The following is a 19373-nucleotide window of genomic DNA, read 5'->3' as shown; positions in this document are numbered from 1 at the left end:
AATATATGCATGCATTTTGTCCCTACATATACAGCCAGCTTGTGTACACTGAAACATGAACTCAGCTCACTCCACCTTTAACTAGAGGTATTGCCTTTAATTAAAGAATTTAAGGAGTCACATTTAAACAGGCTCCCCTGTTTTTTACATCAAATGTTTATTTGGAATAGCTAACACAGATTTCCCTTATTTTTTTTTTTACACTGGGATCATTTATTACCACATGCACTCAGCTTATGAGTTGTGTAAGTCAAGCTTGAAAGAAGAAGAAAAGCACATTACAGTGTTGACAGAGTGACCATGCAGGAAGTCAGGGTGCTTTAAGTGAGCTGCAAAAATCCCATCGTGGACTTTTACATAAGCTATTCTTTATTTAGGCATGCTTTCTCTGAATGGGAGAGCAAAGTTACAGGAAGTAACATTAAAGCAAATCCACTTTTTTTTCTGACTAAAACAACTGAATCCCTCACTTAGAAATTATGCCGTTTTTCCAAAAATTATTTCTAGGCAAATCTTTCATCTTCAGTTCAAAGGCAGACAGTTAATAAGAGGCTTAAATCATTATTTTCAAATTACTTTTGAAATTAGAAACTCATTCACTTCTGAAAGACTGTGATATGAGTATATGAAGTAATGGCCATAAAGAATATCACATGAATATTTTTTGAGATATACATTAACACTTACAGAATTTAAGGCTATAAGAATGGCAGTGGGGTTGTTTTGTTTTTTTTAAAGCCTTCCATTCTTCCTTCACAGTACTACTTTCACACTACCCTAGTATTACTTCTCTTTGCATTCACTTGTTTCAAATATTTTTATTTATTTAGGAAGACTTATGTTTTTACTTCAGAAAAAGCTGAAGCTTCTAAGCTTCTTAAGGAGCTTCTGTTCTTAATTAGTAAACATGGATTGCTATACAAGTTCACAAGGACATGCTGTTAACATTCACAGTATTGACTGTAGTCTTGAAAAGAGTGTCACAGCCTTCAGAAGCACTTTCAGTGCAGGACAAAAATTGAGACATTCAACTTCATAAGCTGGGCCACCATCAGGAGGTTGCTACCCAACTCTGCCAGACAACCTCTGTCCCCCTGCAAAGTCATCATGAAAGAATTTACCTCTCCAGTTTTTGTGCATCCACCTTGCATCTCAACACACATATGATCACATTTAGGATTCAATCCCTTTTTTAAGCAGTCAGCAATAAATTGAGCGCAGCTAAGAAAAATCATGCTGGATTAAGTATTCCACAGATAATTCTTAATTCTACAGGATTTATGCCCCAGTCTCAGCACCAGTTTTGCTGGGAGCAACTTGGTATTTCTCTGCAGCAGCACACCAATATCTGGCCCAGCAAGCTCATAAATGCCAAGGGCTTTTAACCCAGCCAACACTTTCCAGAATGAACACATTTATTAAGCACAAACACTAATTTGCTCAGTGTGCAAAGGCACCCACCAAACTGACACCAATACATACTTGAGCTTTCTGTTTTTTCCAATGGATGAGCTATGCACAATATACTAAAGCTTTCTTCTTTTTCATTGTAAAAGGTTTCCTCAAAGAGGACAGGTACTGAGAGAGTGTAATTAAAACCAGCTCCTAGAATGATGAGGTTGCCTTGTATGAAGATCTCCTGAAACAAGACAAAGCAGAACAAGTGTGAAACTGCCAGGAAAAAAAGGTGCTCTTTGGCTTCTGTCTTGCATAGTCACATTTCAAAGGGGGAGAAGAGAAATTTGCAAGGTGAGAAAGCTCTAAATTGAAGAAAATTCACATTTTCATGCTGTGTTGACACTGAAACAAAAGTTCCTTCATTGGGCAGTGGCTGGCTGAACCTTGATTACAGCTGCTTCTTTTACAACTCTACTGCTGGAGAAGGTTTCAGACAATCACCAAGGTTTTGTCTGCAGATTTTAGAGCACTTTTAGTAGAAAGGAAATAAAAAAAACCCAGCAGCCTCAGAACAGGACTTAATCCCAGCCTCAGAAAAATACCTCACACCTTGTGTACATTTCTCACACCTGGCTTTCTTTTCCCAGCAGCTCCAGTGAGGGCATCTGGAACAGGAAAATCCTGATGGCAGCCTGCAGACTATCTCTAGTGCAAGCTGTATGCCCAAGTTCTCAGACTGTACTGCAAAATGACAAATGAAAACCCTGGGATCCTATACAGTGTCAGCCCTGCTTGCCTTGTCCATAACCATTAGTTCACACAATCAGTCACACAAGCAGCAGTGAATCACTCACTGGAGTGTCCCCAAGCTACATTCAGATATCAAACAGAAATACCTTTCCATTTAAGGTTTGAAAATTTTCTTCCAGAGGCTTCAGAACATAAGATTCAAACTGGCAGGTAGAAAGAGTGTTGCTTGAAAGGCTTCCTTTGCATGGAACTAGCACCTAAAAGAGGTTAAATCATGTTTTAGAGAGAAAGGCTGTGTATTGCCAGCTATTTAGCAATACCTTTTGTTCTTACGAGGCAAGCAATTAAATCAGCCTTGTAAATATTTACAGTAAACATATAGGAACTATAGGTGCTTTTATTAAAAAAAAAAAGGAGGGGCTATCACTAGACACACAGCCTGATAATTAACCCAGAAATCACAATTAGTAACTTATCTGGAAAAGGCTGACAGATGCAACTGAAGCAAACAACACTAAGGGAAGTCAATGAAATCTTTAGGTACTTAGCACCAGTCACAAATAACTTTAAATGACAACAGATGACTTAAAATTAAGCAGCTAATAAAAAAGTGTAGCAGAGATTCAAACTCAAACAAAAATCCATCAGAAAGAAAAAGATCTAAGATAAATATCTTGGGTTTAGGCCAACAGATTGGCAATTTGGGGCAAATTCTTAGTTAGAAAGAAACAAATTTTATCAATAGGTAACAATGACCTCCATGTTTAATGGAGTCTCTACATACTTAATTAATAGTAAAATACTCAGGTTATAAATATTAAGGAGACTGAAGTTTGTATTCCAGGTCAGTTTAATAGGTTTATTTTGCAATGTAAAACGCTGTCAAATGAGTAACTGTTTGTCCACAAGGCATCTCAAAAAGTCAATCCCATTTAAGTGATAAACTTGTGAGAGAATATGTAACTTCAGTTCATAGAAAAGAAAATGAGTTTCCTGTAGAGTTTAGAAACAACACCAACCTTAGCATTTTACTACTTTGCAATATATCAAGAGGTCCATATTAGTAAGTAACATTCAACTTAAACTAAAAATTGTTCTGTTGTATTTCCAAGTTTTGTAGGCTTGAAATAATCTTTACATGCTTCATAGCAGACATATAATATAAATTCAAATAGCTACTATTCACCAAGCAGCTTTTCAATGTACTTTTTCATACTTACAATACCATGGAGTTCTGCAACTTTGCTGCATAGATCAGGGCGTCGCTTCTGAATGGCCAAATAAAAGGGATTTTTCAAAATATCTTCATCATACATAGCCATATGGACTTCAGATATTCCAAGGAGATGTTCTAAAATACATATGGAGAATGGCTGATGTATCATACATTGTATCTGTTAAAACATAATATTTGGGAATACCTAGGGGCAGTTTGATTCTCCTTGTACAAAAGGGAAAAGCAGTTTCAGGTCTTGATGTAAGCAGCCAATGGCATTGTTTAACTACTGTAAGAAGTTAGTCAGACAGAATATTTTTCATTATTATTCATTTCAAATCACACAGTTATCCTCAATATCTCCTTAGGCCTTCCAGGTATTGAAGTCCAGCAGTGAATATCAGAGAGAAGTTAAGATCAAAATTTTTACCTTTGATATACAAACTAACTTCTCCTGCTGAGATCTAAAGCCAAGAGACAAATGAACAGCCTTTTCACAGCAGATTCTACTGCACCATGGGCCACTGATGCTTTTGCACTGTGCTCATGTAAGTCTTAAAACTCCCCTGTATAAGGATTGCTGACACACACCAATGAGACACCCAGAGAGTGTAACAGAAACCCTCATGTAAGGCAATCCTCAACTTTCCAGGCAAAGTTAGAGAGGCACACCAAGGAGATATGAATATCCATGCCATAATTAAAAAGCCACCGTGAAATTTATCATAATTTGTGGTCATCTCTACTCCCATGAAAAGAGTCTCAGTGATTTGAGGTCAGGCTGCTAAGTAACATTTGGCTAAACAGAGCAAAAGAGCAACTGGAGAGTGAAAATCCAACCTGTAAACATTGGAAATGCTGTCACTGGGTGTCACAGTGCCCTGGAGAAGATGATCCCTAAGGAATCAGACCTTCACCTGCTCGCCTCCTCAATTCCAATTCTCTGTACACATCATACACAAGGGCAGGAAAAACCCTAACAGGTACCTTCTAGAATAACTTCAGAATTGATTTTTTTTAACAAGAATTGAGATTAACAGGCATACAAATGCTTAAATAACAAGCTTATTCTATCCTTCTCCTCATGCAGGTTTCCTTAGTAATCAACAGAAGTTGCATGATTTCCTCATGCAATTTCAGCTGTATATAACAAGAAAGGGTGAGCACAGCTAGAGACTTGAATTTGAGCACACCACCCTTACACAATCAGTACCTCCAATGCAGAATTATTCCTAGCACATCATTTGCTCAGTGTGAGCTCACTGTATGGCAGTTCAAGGGGGTGGGAAAACACACACCCAATTCCCATGGATTGCAGATAGCCTCTGAGTTTCAGCCATGCTATCAGCTGATCTACAGCCTGCTAACTGAGCTGGGCTCTGCTCCCTCCCTGACCAGGCACAAGCAGAGCTCCCTTAAAGAGTTAAACACAAACACCACCAGGTAAAGTAGAAGTCATTTCCACTCTAAAGTTATCACCAGTTACCTACAGCTTGGACAAGCCCAGCCCAAACACTGAAGTCTGGCAGTGGCAGGTAAGTGCCTCAAGCAGCTTTCCTGCACGATTCCAGACAAAATGGTCCCTCTGCTTTCAAAGCATACAGTAACACAAAGAGCTTCCATGAAAGACTTCTCATCCAGGGCTCCCATATCAGCACAGCCATGCAGTTTGCTAATATAGCGAGGAAGGAATTGTTTGCTCATTGACATCTTCAGAACACCAACCAAGTTGAGCGATTAAAGACTGTGAACCTAGAAAAAGTCCAGCTTAATATGGGCTCAACATGAGCCAGCAATCTGCATTTGAAGCCCCAAAACCAACCATGTCCTGGGCTCATCCCCCTGCATTGGCAGCAGGTCAAGGGAGGGGAATCTGTCCCTCTGCCCTGCTCAGGTGAGACCCCTGCTGCAGAGCTGCTCCAGGCCTGGGCTCTCAGCACAAGGACATGGAGCTGCTACAGCAAGTCCAGAGGAGGGGCACAAAGATGCTCCAAGGGCTGGAGCCCCTCTGCTCTGGAGACAGGCTGAGAGAGGTGGGGGGTTCAGCCTGGAGAAGAAAAGGCTCCAGGGTGACGTTACTGCACACTCCAGTACCTACATGGGCTGCAGAGACACTTCAGACAAGGGCCTGAAGTGACAGGACAAGGGCAAGAGCTTCCCACTAAAAGAGGGTGATTTTTATTAAATGTACAGAAGAAATTCTTCCCTGTGAAGGTGCTGAGGCCCTGGCACAGAAGCTGTGGCTGCCCCCATCCCTGGAGTATCCAAGGCCAGGATGGACAGCTCTGGTAGAAGGTGTCACTGCCCACAGCCAGGGGTGGAACACGATGGGCTTTAAGGTCCCTTCCAACCCAGACCAACCAATTCTATAATCCCTGATCTGTCCTGCCACAGTGTCTGGGTAAACAGGATGATCACCAGTAATTCCCCCACATGATTACAATAAAGGTTTCTTGGCAGGTAGCTGGAGTCCAAGTCCAAGCTGTGGCCCCTTCCTCAGCCAGTGCAGAAGGAAGAGAAGAGGCAGCACAAGCCCTGTGCCAGGTCTGCTGCAGGAACACAGATTGCTGATCCACATAACAGCAGGGCTGAGACTTCATGGGCAGGACTAGTTAGAAAACCCTGCCTGCTGAACATCTGGCTAGGCCACAATTCCAACTAAGTCTTAATGACTGCAGCTTGCAGTCCAAACATGACTCAGTGACAAATTAGTATATATAACTGAAAACAATTCAGTGGAAGTCAAGCACTAAGCAGGGCTGTATGTACACACATGTGCAACCTGCAAAATAGTTTGCAACAGCAAGACCTGAAAGTCCTACATGCTTTTTTTTGGATGGTTTTGGATGTTCCTGTCCTCATCACAGCAGATAAACTGGCCTGAAGTAAGAAAGGCAAAGGAGCCCTGTAGGGAGAATCCCATGCATGGAAGGCAGTGATGCTTATAACTAAAAGTGCATGAAGCAGGTAAGGATTTTTTTCCCCACAGGTGGAACAAGCTTTCAGTGAAGGGCATTTTTTCCCACATCTAAGAAGTAGGCCTTAACTGAAGAAAACAGGCTCAGGTTACAGATCAGGAACACCTTCCAAAAGGGAAGGTAAGCACATGGTTTAGATTGCTTAGCAAAGCTATCAAGTCTCTCATGTTGTAAATCTCCAAGAATGTGTCAGACAAACCTCTACTAGAGGTGATAGTGGACATAAAGCTGGGAGGGTGGATGATATGGCCTTTTGAGACACTTTCCAAACCAAGCTTTCATTAATGCAGCTGTCCCACTGAGACAGTTTCATCTGCCTTTAGTTTGGTGAATTTGTGTATCTGTCCAAGCAGCAGAAGATCAGACTGCTGAGATCCTCCCCAAGACAGCAATGGAGAAGCTGTTAACACACCACAGGCTGCCAGGGGAAAAAGCATATTGACACAAGGAGGCAACCAAGCATCAGACTGCAGTGCTAAAACTGCAGAGCACAAATGTCTCCAACAGCTTTACTGCCAGTCTTTCAGCCTAACAAATCTTCAAATCCAAAGACTTCTTCCCATAACAGGAGGGGAAGAGAACACATACCATAAATCCTCATCATCATCAAAAAAACCCCAACCAAAATTTAAAGTAACACTTCATTCCCTGGCATAAAAGGTATAAGAAATTAATGTGAGGAGGAGAAGCTCCCACAGAAAGCCTGACCTCATTAAGCTTGCTGTCTGACCTCTTAAAACACTATCTCTACCTGAAAAAAAAATAAAACATGAGCAACTGGAGTGCTTTAAGAATCATTAAAGACAGACCATCATAAGAAGAGCTTGAAGATTATAATCTTAAATTTCCAGTTGATGAGTTATACACCACAAGTAACTCAGTGGCATTTCAGTTACTGTATTGCCCCTAAGGTGCCATAGACGTGCTCCCCCCCAGGAAGGAAGGTAAATTTCTTGTTCACAGGGGTGTTTGTCACCCTCCTTGAGCAGAGCAGATGGGAGCTCTGCACTGCTCCTCACATGCATGTTCCTGCACAGCAGGAAACAACCCCCACTGGCCACATTGGTACTGTTTTGAGAATCACAACTCTCAATTTCCTTCCCTTTTCCTCGCCCTTACCCCTGCAGCTGTTCAGTGTCTGGTTAGGGGTTAGGTATCACATCTGATTAAAATGTGGCTATGAACAACAACAGGTGGAATACTTACTACCTAAAACAGTTTAGTTACTGTATTCACTTAGCCCTACATCACCTTCCCACAGCATTCTCCAGAGAGACAGAAGTGTGGATGTAGAAGCAATTTAAGTCATCAAGAAAAACCAAACCAAAGGAATTTAGTCTACCAATTCAAGAGAGTACATTAAAGCTTCCCCAAAGCTCAGGCATTTTTTTTTTGAGATTAAGCCAATTTCTTTCCACCCCAAAAGTTAAATGCATCTGAAAATACTGGCTAATGCATTGCTATAATTCTAGGAACACATTAGAATTCTCCATTAAGAGTTTGTTGGCAGAACACAACACCCAGCTTCAACCTAATTTAACTTGGGGGTGATACAGATTTACTATTGTAGCTGCACCTTGGACAGCTTTAGCTTTACAGTAAAAACAGAAAATGCACAAAGCCTTATATACATTACCAGAACTGATTAATGCTTAACAGAATGCTCATTAAAAGCTATCAGTTTTTTGCACTATGAAGTTAACCAAATTCTATCATGCTGAGCAGTAAAGCAATACTCAAGCACTAATGTTATATAAAAGGTTTAAACAAAATCACTTCAGTGTATGGCTTCATGCCTGTAAACACAGAAATAGCTCAAATTGCTGGAAGAACAGAAGCTAGCTGGATCAGACAATCTAATAAGCATTATGTTACAGTTTAAAAAAGAACTATAATCATAATCTTACAACAGACTAATCCTTTCTAGATCAAAAGCAGAATGATAATTCTAACAATATAACTGTGGTACAAAGGAGAGCTCAAATGAAAAACATGGAACCTAAGCATGCCTCTGTTTTCTCTAAAACACTGGAAATGAGGCCTACCTTTGGTAGTGAAAACAGTGAATAGGAATAAATTCTGACAGTTCATTTTCTCATTGATGGTGTTTTCCTTTAGAGATGGACAAGTGAAGAATCTTTTCCAGAGCTTGCAAGTTTCAGTTCCTTTTAAGAAGTACTTTGAAATTTAGACAAACAGCCATCAAAGTGGATTATGTCATTATATTTGCATTGCTACTTAGCAGTTACCTCCTGTCCACATTCAACCTGTAGAACTACTTACTCAAACCTTAGCCTCATCATGCTCTGAACATCCAGCTACATCCCTACTAATCAAAACATTCTGCAGAGAAAACATCTTTCATAACAGCATGAGGGATGGTGTATACAAACACTACATAGTCAAATGCTGAGCAGCATAATATTGTGTGTTTTCACCATGGCATTTTAGTAATAATTTAGCAGAACAAAGTAAAAACAGCTACCAAAGTCAGTAAAAATTCTCAGCCAAGTTCAGTAACCTCAGCTGTCTCCCACACACACCTTAAGAGCACTACTTGGTAGAAGGAACAGCCAAATGTAAGCATATCTTACAGCTCTTTACAAGCAAATAGGAATCTAACAGTGGAATTTAAGTAGACTCAGTCCAAAAACTCAAGTTACCACTCCAGTTCCTGTTTTACAGCACTATTACTCCTTGGTTACTCTGCTTCTGGGCAAAAGTTACAATCTGAACTTTAGCCCTACATCAGCATTCACCTCAAAGTAAAAACAGAAGATAATTTCTTTTTCTGAGCATTTGAAAACTCTAAAGGATGAGCATTGAGCATCCTGTGAAAAACACCTGACATATTCCAGTAGGCCTTGGTCACCACGAGGGAATAAATAAGTAAATCTATTCCTACGCCTTCTAGATTCAGGTTCAGCTTGTACTGATTTCTGTGAAACAGAAGCATGCAATAGTAGCACCTTCACATTATCAGATTATAGAGTGGCAAATTCACATCAGTCAGCTCAAGGCTTACTAGCAACCAGTGAAAAACTAAGTTTTGTTATCCCAGAACATCAGCCTGACAGCAGTGGAACAGAGTCTGGAAAGGAGGGGTCATGAACATTCCAGGAAGATGCTAATTTCTCTCAGCATCTCCCTCCCAGGCACACATTTCTTCCACTGAAGGGTTAAGAGCTGGCACAGGATCTCATGGCTTGGGTTTTGCCTCTACCCAAGAGCTCCCAAGCCTCCTCTAAGCCTGGCAGCTCTGGCCCTGCTACCACTGCTCCACATCCTTGGGCAGGACTGAGTACACAGGGTTGTACCAGATCCTTGTGCAGCTTCTCATGAGCCCCACCTCCAACTCCAGAACTGAGTTCTCACACATGAGAAGTGGTGAGAAGGGTCACCCTTTATATTTTAGCAGTGCATTTGTACTATTGTTTGACATGGGCACATCCTTACGTGTCCCAGACTTGGGGGTTTGAGTCTCCCCTGTTACTTGTTCCCTTTCTCCAGAGGAAGCACATTTCAATGTGTGCAGTTCCTCCAACAGCCAAGCTTCCCAATTCTACCCAGTTACTCCAACACATTCAAACACACCTTGCTTGTCATTAGCCAAGCATCAGGAAGCAGCTGCATCCTCTTTTCACAAGAGGGTAGACCCTAGATTCCCACTTCTCACAGCTTTAGAAGTCCACCAGACTGGCTGCAAAGAAGTTTCACTCCTCGACTCCACTGCTGAAGCTACATTACATTCTCTGATGGGCAGCCCTGAGCTACTCCAAGCAAGCCCCAGAACAAAGTGCAAGTGCTGTTCAATGAACCACCAACAGGTACAAGGAACATTCAGAGGGAGAACATTAACAGCAAACACAAAGTTCCCGCAACAGCTTCTCAAACAAGGATGCTCCCTTCAAATACCAGTGAGCTGTATGTAAGGTCACCTCCTCCTCAGGCTCTCAGAGGTTTCAGTACTTTGGTACCTCCCTCCCCCTTCTTTGGTGGGGGCAGGGGGTAAATCCTCATGGAGTTGAAATACACAGAGGTTTACTTAAGCCAAATGTTTTATTTATTTAGGCACCAGGGCAAGGGTTAGAAGGCTGGAAAATAATTCAGCAGGTAAGCTCTAACAAGCAAAATAAATTATTTTAACCACTACTGGTGTTCTAAATACTACACAATGCAACACGTCACTGCCTAAGCTAATTAAGAGCTTCCTGAAAGTAAACATCATGATACAGAAGTATCAGTCTAACATTCCCCCAAAATATAAATTAAGATTCTTCACATGGATCAAATCCTCTCACCTTTACAAGCAAAAAACTTAGCAGAAAACAAACCACAGAATTCAAAGAATTCACAATTTATCAGTGATCAGGGAGAGAGAAAGGGTTGATGTCACATTTTATTTTCACTCTACTTCATCCTTACTTTCCTTCTTCATCTCATAGTGGCTTCAAACTTTGCCAAGCCATAGCAGTCTACAGACCCAACTTAGTATATGAGCTTACTCTAAAAGCAAGTCCCTCAGACAAGGCTTACCAACCATTAAAGCAAAATAAACCTGCATTTACCTAAAATCCTACTTAAAAGTATTAAAATGAGACTACAACATTTAATTAGTGATGTTCAAGATGCATCACAGAATACTTTGCAAACAGCTTTAAGAGTACTGCACAGGAAGAATATGATCATTAACATCTATTGCAAGAAAGCCTTGCCACAGAACCAGGAAATACATTTTTTCTAGTACTCATTATGCTGCTTCCTAAGTCAGTTCTAAGGATTTTTACCTCCATCCTAATAGTTTTCCCAGGACAGTATTTTTGCTAGTCAGCATCTTGTCTGAAAGCAGTATCATGATTTGGATTTTCAGAACATCATGCCTGACTGACAAACAACTGAATTTTAAGAGTTCCCACAATCTAAGCAAGTTGTATAACTGCATGCAGCTGAACTTAAATTAGAAGTAATCTAAATAACAGGCTCTTCCCACATGACACACCTAAAGATGTACATAGGTATTACTTGATACAGATTATGACTGCTACTACCTTCAGATTTAAATAGTCACGTGTTTCTGAACCAATCTTCCCTCTCTCCCCTCCCCAGACACATTTGCAGAAGTGGCTTCCAAATTCTCACATAACTTTAGTACTCTGTAGCAGACTATAAAAATAGCTAAAATAGACACACAAATATGCATAATTTAGTCAGCAATAAGCTCAACACTTATGTCACATAGGACTCCAGCTTCAAACCCAGACATAATCCTTTTTCCACCTGACAATGATTAGGCAATTACAAGACTTCACTTACAATCAGATCAAAATCATCCTGTGTTTCTTTATTCCTACAAAGAAACAGGCATGACTGATTTGCTTCTTCTAGGCTACCAACATGCAAATTGACACAGCTCAGTTTAGTTGGTAGTAGTTTGATAATCTACACAAAGTTAAGAGGCCATTTCTTCCACAGGTAATAAGTAACCTGCAGCAGATGCTACACAGGTTTTGGAACTAGGGCCAAAATTAAAGCAAAATAAAACAAACCAAAAAAACCCCAGTCAGTGGAGTCCAAGCTACCAGAAAAAGGAACACAGGCTAGACAAGGCTCTTCAAGCTGGGCTCAGCAGCAGAAAGCGAGTCTGCCTGGACTCTGTTCCTCTTAGCAAATTATCTTGCTCACAACACACACTGCCCTGCAAAGGCAGTGATAAAAGATAAGGGATTGAGTCATGCTCCCTTCTTGTGGGACTCTTGTGGCTTCACAGCTTTTTCAGGCCACTGTAGCATCACAAAACCACCCAGCTCCCCACAAACGCTGGGGCATATATAGTAGAGTATGTTGTGACAAGCAAGCTCTCCAGAAGCCCACTTGAGCAGCCACACCAGGGGCTAGGGACAGCAGAGCTCAGGTCACCGAGCAGCATCACCTGCACCCCGCTGCTGCACAACGAGCACGGCCTAGCGCCCATCAGTGCTCGCCGCGCTGTACCCAGCCCTGCCGAGGGCAGCCGCTGGAGCATCGCTTCTGACAGTGACAACTGCTGTGTTCCCTGCGCTCCCTGCTGTGCCATGGCCTGACTCGAGCTAACTGCAGGTACCCCGGACCGCAAGCCGGCCCTTCCTGCGGATGACAACAGCAGCGAGCTCCTTCCCCAGCCGTGTCCCGGCGGGTCTGCGACACACGGGACAGCCGGGGGGCCGGGAAGGCTGACCCGCCATGCACAGTGGGGCTCAACACGGCGAGGACCGACCCTGCCGCGGCAGTCACTGACCAGGCCATGTGTCCACACGGCCCGACCCCGCCGCACTCCGGCCCGGGCGAAGGCCAAGTACGGCCCCGCCACCGCCCAGGCCGCGGCCGAGTAGCCCCCGGGGCACGGCACGGCGGGCCGGGAGCGCTCCCCGCTCCCATCCAGCGGGACGGTCCCGGCGGGAGCCGCAGGCTGCCCGGGGCGGGAGCGCTACTCACACCAACACCATCGCCTCCCTGCTGCCCGGCCGCAGATCCGCTGCCGCCCGCCTCCCCCGCCGCTCCGCGCCCCGGCCAAGCCCTACCGGGGTCCAGGGCGGGCCCGGCGCGGCCGCACGAAGCCAATGGCTGGGCAGAGGCGGGAGGGAGCGGGCGAAGAGCCGGGAGCACCGCGGGATCGCTGCCTGCGGAGGCGGAGCCTGCGAGGGCTTATAGGGCCGGGCCGGGCGCTCCCCCCATGTGACCGCGCGGGCGCCCAGCTGGGGCGAGTTAAGTGGCGGCGACGGGGATCGCCGGCTGCCCGGCTGCCGCTCCCCAGAGCTTTAGCCTTGGCTTTTTTGATTTCTTATTTTTTTCTCCTCCATCCTCGGCGTTGGGCACTTTTCAAACAGCAGCGCCCCGCTGAGCGCGGCGCGGACCGAGCCGTCCCGGCGGCGCTGCAGGCGGCGGGGGCGCGGGGAGCGATGCTGCCTGCCCGCCCGGGCTCCCCGCCGCCCGCCCAGGCTCCCGGAGCCGCCGGCGCTGCCTGACCAGCGGGTAAGGGGGCGCTGGATGCAGGCGCGACCCGAAGGCAGCGCTTGCCATGTGTGCTGGTAGCGCCCGGCTGTGGCAGCGCCCGGGGCCCGGCACTGGGTAAGGCAGGGCGGCACCGGGCACGGCCCCCGCCGCCACCATGGTGAAGGAGGAGTGCAAGGCGCTGCTGGACGCGCTCAACAAGGTGACCGCCTGCTACCGGCACATGGTGCTGACCATCGGCGGCACCTCGGACTCCCAGAACCTGCGGGAGGAGCTCAAGAAAACCCGGCAGAAAGCTCAGGAGCTGGCGGTGGCCAACAGGAACAAGCTCACCACGGTCCTGAAGGACAAAAGCGTGAGTAAGGAAGATAAAGCCGAGTTCGAGAGGCTATGGGTGATTTTCTCCACGTGCCTAGAGATCTTGGAGATCGATATGAGGAGAGCCCTGGAGCTGGGCCACGAGTTCCCGCTGAACGTCCCCAAAAAACACCTGATCCAGACGGGCATGAGCGGGGGAACCTCCGGCGTGGCCGCCCGCGCCATGAGCGTCCAGAACATGAAATACGAGGCTGAGCACAACATAGACGTGGTGGATTTGAAAGACCTCGAGAACGAGATCAACCAGGTAGGAGAGATGATGTACGAGATGGAGATGAAGGTCAATGTCCCCCAGTGGACAGTAGAGGCTAAGCAAGACCCAGGGGCTGAACTGAAATCCACCATCAGTGTGGGCGCTTCCTCTATTGGCATGATCTCTGTGGAGGAAAATAAATCCTTCTGCGATATCAGCAAGGTTCTAGCTGGGATTATTTTCACTGCTGTGCTCATTATCGCTATTGTCCTGGCAGTGTGTGTGGTAAAACTGTCTTAGGGTGGTGCAAGCTCGTCTCTGGAGTGTTTCATGCCTCACCTTCACTTCCAAAGTGTGTTACTTGGATGAACTGAGAATTTTAAACGAGCACTTGAAAAGAACAAAGCAGAACTTTTGCCTCTGGATAGCCTAAAATGCACTATTTGTTTCTTCATGCTTTTTGAAGAAAAGGGATGCAAACCAGCCTGCAGAATAGAATGTCTTCGTTTACTGGACTTGTAACAGTTAAGTGAAGTATCAGGGTATTATCACTACTGGCTGTAACAGGGATTTGCCTGCTATTAATAGGTCACTATTCTCAGAAGCCTGTGGTTTTTGTTCTTCACTAGGCTCTGGTGTTTGCTGCTGGTCACTGTTTACAGTATTGGAGGGTAACATAAATTTGATGGCTAACATGGGTGTTTTGTCTGACCAACTGAATAGAATACTTCCTTTTTTCCATCAAATACAAAACGTATTTCTTGAGCAGAGGAAAGGGCTAAGGATAAAAACCCCAATAAAAGAATGTAACCAAGCTCTGTTTTAAATAAGTTCATGGTTGGGGAAGGGGGAGAAAACAGAACGATGTTTGATACCATTACTGTTTGTTGATTTAGACTGGAGTGTACGGAACCCAGTTGCTTGAATTGGCACAGCACATGTCAATGACTAATCGCTTTCCAAATCCAGAGAGAAAAAAGGGAGAGTTGCATATTCAGAAAAATACTAGCAAGCCTCATGGTTTTCATTCACATTTACCACGATTTTATCTTCCCCTGCAGAAAGACTGATTCTTGCTACTGATTTTAATTTTTCTTTCTGAAGCAGCAATTTGTACTCCCTGATTAACTATGAAAACAGGAATGAATGAATCTACCTACAGCAGATGCAGTACCAGGGGAAAATAGGTTCTAGCAAAAAGAAATGACGTTAAGTTAAAGCAGACTTTCCCAATGGGATCCCCTCTCATGTGGACAGGGAGGGACTGATGCTTGTATGTGTACAGCCACATTTCTGCAAGCTCCCAAATTGCAGAAATCCAGACAAAGCTAAAAATGTGTCTCAGTTTCATATCTCAGTCATTTCTGATTAATCATCTGGGAAACAGGAAGCCTGTAGGATTGGTCCCATTTGATAAAACTACAATTCTGGAAGGGAAATGCAACAGCATTAAACTCTCTAGTTCTTCCCTGTAGAATTGTCAACATTTAAACATAAAACTGTGGGAACATACACTTACTTAGCAGAGAAGCTTTACAATATTTTGTAAAAAGGATTTGTGTTATGGTATTTATTATTTACTTCTGGAAGTACCTTCTAGTGCTGTGAACACACTGTATGTTCAGGAATGCTTGGTACATGTGCTACAGTGCCATAGGTGTATGGGGCACTCCACAGCCAAATATAAAGACTCCAAAATACTGGGGGTTCAAGAAGTCATTTTTCTTCATTGATTATTACAGGAACATTATCAAAAAGTAATAATCAGACATGTTTTGTGAACAGTCTTCATGCTTGTTAAATAAAATTGACAACATGCATAAACACCTAATATTTTTAATATTTTTGAGTTAAGAACTAAACATACTTCAAGAAACTGCAGCAAACAGTTTAATCTTTAAAACTTAACTGGCTTTATGGGGGGGGAAGTGTATTTGAATCTGGTCACTTGCAGATGAGGAAAAAAATAGTAAGCAGAGGCCTGAATTCAAAGCTATAGATTATCCTTATGTTGAAGGATCATGTGAGCTCTGCACATTGGTCCAGTCTAACTCCATTCTCTCAGGAATTCAGAATGTTCTAAGACAACTCCACATTCCTTTCTGTTGTGTCTCACTCATTCCATAGAATATGTTTTATGTGTAGTTAATCTATGTCTGTAGAGATCCCTGGGAGCTTTCTAACAAAGCCAGGTCTGTATTTATCGGTGCTACAGCTCCAGCTTGCCTAGACAAGCTGTAATTGCTGAGTGTTCATTTCAATTGGATGATCTCCTTCACAATCACAATAAGTAAACATATTTAAGGAAAATACAGTAAAAGCTGCAGAAGAATGTACCAATTTGGATTGCCACCTCTTGTCATTAAGGACTGTGGATGTTTTCACTTTTTGCACTCTCACTTTGTTCACAGGAAGGTAGAGAAGCCATTGGACTCTGTTCTGTGCTTCCTGAAAACTCCATAAACCTTGTGAAATCCGACCATTTAACCACATGTTCTCAAACCCCCTCAAAAAAGTCATGAATGCAAGTCTGTTTTCTGGTGGCTAAGTAGATGGTAACAAAGACAACATTCATTATCTTTTATCTTGGTATCTTCCACACATCTAACCATAGATAAACAGTTTATCCATGCTTAGTTGTGTAGAAGAATTTTTAAGATTAGATCATCTTCAAAAGCAAGCCTCAGTGGGTTGTAAACTGTTACGTTTTCAGCCACTGCAGTTTTGGTTTTTTACTTGGATTTTTAATACAGGACTCAAAGAATTCATATAAATAGCCTATAAGTATGAAGTCTTGCTTTATTATGAATATGCACACAATTACTACTTAAAGGATTGGCCTTGGAAAAAGAATTTTCAAAGCTTAAGACAAAGCTGGCTGCAAATTAATTCATCATTAGTATGTTCCTAAAAATCTGTATCATCTTATATTTGGCCTATCTGAAATTAATAATTAAACAGAGGATTGGCACTGTCTACATGGATAAAGTGCTGCCACTCATCTCCTACATGTGTTTGTTCCACATGACAGAGTTTGGCACAACACTGCACAAAACCAAAAGTAAATGAAACCTCCATTGCCCAAAAGTACAGATGCTTCCTTTAAATTAAGAAATAGAGATACAGATTTGCAGTCTTCATTTTTTCCCCCTACTGGAATGCAACTGGAAGGAGACTGAAAATGCTACTTTGTATATGAGGGAATTCATACTTCAAAATACTCTATATTGAAACAGCATGATGAAAAAGCACATACTCTCATGTTGATTGGTGAGAATGTAATTATAGTACAAGAGAAGATGGTCATTGCTTAATTAATATCAGTGTTGATCTACTTCAGCTCTTTTGTCTTTATTCACAGAATACACATATTAAATTTGCTGTATAGTAAAATCTTACTCCTGACTTGAATTACACTGGATTTGCCTGTGCATGGGTGGTATTTTCTACACTTTGAATAATGCAAACCTGTTACTGTCACTATTTATTTAACTTAAAATAAAGTACTTCCTTATAACTTACTGGTTTGCTTGCAGCAGTAATTCAAATAAAACAAAATCGGTCAGAGCAGGTCCAGAGGAGGCCACAAAGTTGATCAGAGGGATAAAGCACCTCTGCTGTGAGGAAAGGCTGGGAGAATTCAGCCTGCAGAAGACAAACTTTGGGGTGACCTAATTGTGCCCTTCCAGTGCCTGAAGGGAGCCTGCAAGAAAGATGGAGAGAGCCTCCTCAGAGGGGATGGAGTCACAAGGGGGGATGGCTTCACACTGACAGAGCTGGTTCAGATGAGATGCTGGGAAGAAATTGTTCCCTGTGAGGGCAGTGAGGCCCTGGCACAGGGTGCCCAGAGAAGCTGTGGCTGCCTCATCCCTGGAAACGTTCAAGGTCAGGCTGGACAGGGCTTGGCACAATTTGGTCTGGTGGAAGGTGTCCCTGCCCATGGCAGGGGTTGAAACCAGATGATCTTTAAGGTCTCTTCCAACTCAAACCATTCTATGACTCTTTGAAAAGCTGGAATATTAATATACCTTATCTGTAGTAGGCTCTTCTAAACTAAAGTTCCTGTTTCAACCACAGTAATAAAAGTAACATGCTAAGCCCTGTCATTAGTTTTGTAAACATCAACACAGCCTTCTCAAGCTCCCAAAGTTGAATAGTGATGTAGCATGCACTGCTAGGGAATTAACAGTCTGAAAAGCCAGGAACTCCCTGCCTTAGGAAACAGCTACAAAAACATTTAGGCTAACAGATGATTCTGCCTTCAGCACTGGATGTCCAGAGTTGAGTACAGAACCATTGCCTTGGACAACCTGCAAACCAGACCAGGCTGGACTAACAATTGGAATCCCCTTGTCTTAGGATCCAAACTCTGTTTCTTTCAGCCAGCAAAGCTGGCATTTACTTTAGCAAAAGATTTACACAACCAAAGGAGTGTGAAACTTGGTCCTGTGCTATTGGTAGCAACAATGATCAACAGCTGTATCAAACCATCAGAACTGAGTCTGTTAAATGCAGAAATTTGTATTTTCATTCCAGAATTTCCAGTCTATCACCATAAAAACACATTACCCTTTTTTCTAGTTTAGGAATATAGGACCATAATTAAAGTTTCTCTTGATGTTGCAAACAATGTAACATCAAATTTCAGCACTATGAATATAACATAAAATTAGTTTCAAAATTCTTCATGTAAGTACGAAAATATTTTTTACAGTAATGCAATTATTTAAAACTGGACTAAATGACTGATGTAATTAGCTTTCAGATTAAAAATTAAACATGTGCTTATTGTTCGTAGAGAGGATTGGTTACAGGCTTGCTTTTCCTTCTCTGGAAGGTTTGTGTTGTTTATGTTTGCTTTCCAGAAATACCTTCTATTTAAGTGCTAATGGAACTCCTGGTCAACATATTTACCCTTCACAGATTTTCATTATGTAAAAAGTCATTCAGTAAGACCAGTGGATTACAGATCTCTAAGTGCTTTCTCTCAATACGATTATATAAGTCTTTTAATACAGGAAGAGATCTGGACAAAATAGTTCACACGTGAGCAGCATTTGCTACAGTAAGTGTACAATAAAAGTGGGATTAGAAAATAATGTCTTTCATATGAAATTATCCACATGTGTTTAGGGAGCAATAAAAAAAGGAAAGGAGATGGATATATGTAGTAAATACCAAAGTTTGCTTTTTGTTATATACAACAGCATCCCAATGTTAAACTACAGCTTCTCTATAAATAAAGGAATATCTTATGCCCAGTGGGACAGAGGATATAAAATATCCCTGAGTGGAACTGACTCCATTCTCTTATTATGTCTTACAGAGTAAGAGTAAAACTATTTTAAATTTGCTACATGCTGTTACCCATTTTCCAGAAGACAATCCTTATCACCCCCAGTTCCACACTACAATGACTTTCTCCTGGAAGAAGGCAGTCCCATGGCTGGATTCCACCACCCATCCTCACAGC

At 42.7% G+C, this 19373-nt stretch overlaps 2 protein-coding genes across 5 annotated transcripts in view; one reads left to right on the top strand and one right to left on the bottom strand.

Annotated features, from left to right (window-relative positions):
• Window positions 1-19373, bottom strand: part of ANKRD27 (ankyrin repeat domain 27) — a 55264-nt gene that overhangs the window by 30203 nt on the left and 5688 nt on the right. For 2 of the 4 annotated variants that reach the window (XM_054641093.2, XM_077185176.1), the window contains exons 2-4: window positions 3369-3499; window positions 2295-2405; window positions 1483-1639 (exon numbers count right to left, since the gene is read on the bottom strand). In XM_054641093.2, coding sequence (XP_054497068.2) covers window positions 1483-1639; window positions 2295-2405; window positions 3369-3470 — 370 coding nt within the window. In that variant the 5' untranslated portion in view covers window positions 3471-3499. Of the gene's footprint in view, window positions 1-1482; window positions 1640-2294; window positions 2406-3368; window positions 3500-12813; window positions 12833-12899; window positions 12989-19373 lie in introns of those variants that run through there. The other 2 variants (XM_054641092.2, XM_054641094.2) reach the window with 2 other exon arrangements.
• Window positions 13044-17421, top strand: RGS9BP (regulator of G protein signaling 9 binding protein). The gene has a single exon (XM_054641099.2). The coding sequence runs from the start codon at window positions 13487-13489 to the stop codon at window positions 14198-14200; it is 714 nt and encodes a 237-aa protein (XP_054497074.1). The 5' UTR covers window positions 13044-13486; the 3' UTR covers window positions 14201-17421.

Source organism: Agelaius phoeniceus, chromosome 12 (assembly GCF_051311805.1).
Source record: "Agelaius phoeniceus isolate bAgePho1 chromosome 12, bAgePho1.hap1, whole genome shotgun sequence".
Lineage (NCBI taxonomy): Eukaryota > Metazoa > Chordata > Aves > Passeriformes > Icteridae > Agelaius > Agelaius phoeniceus.
This window is presented reverse-complemented; position numbering and strand designations above follow the sequence as displayed.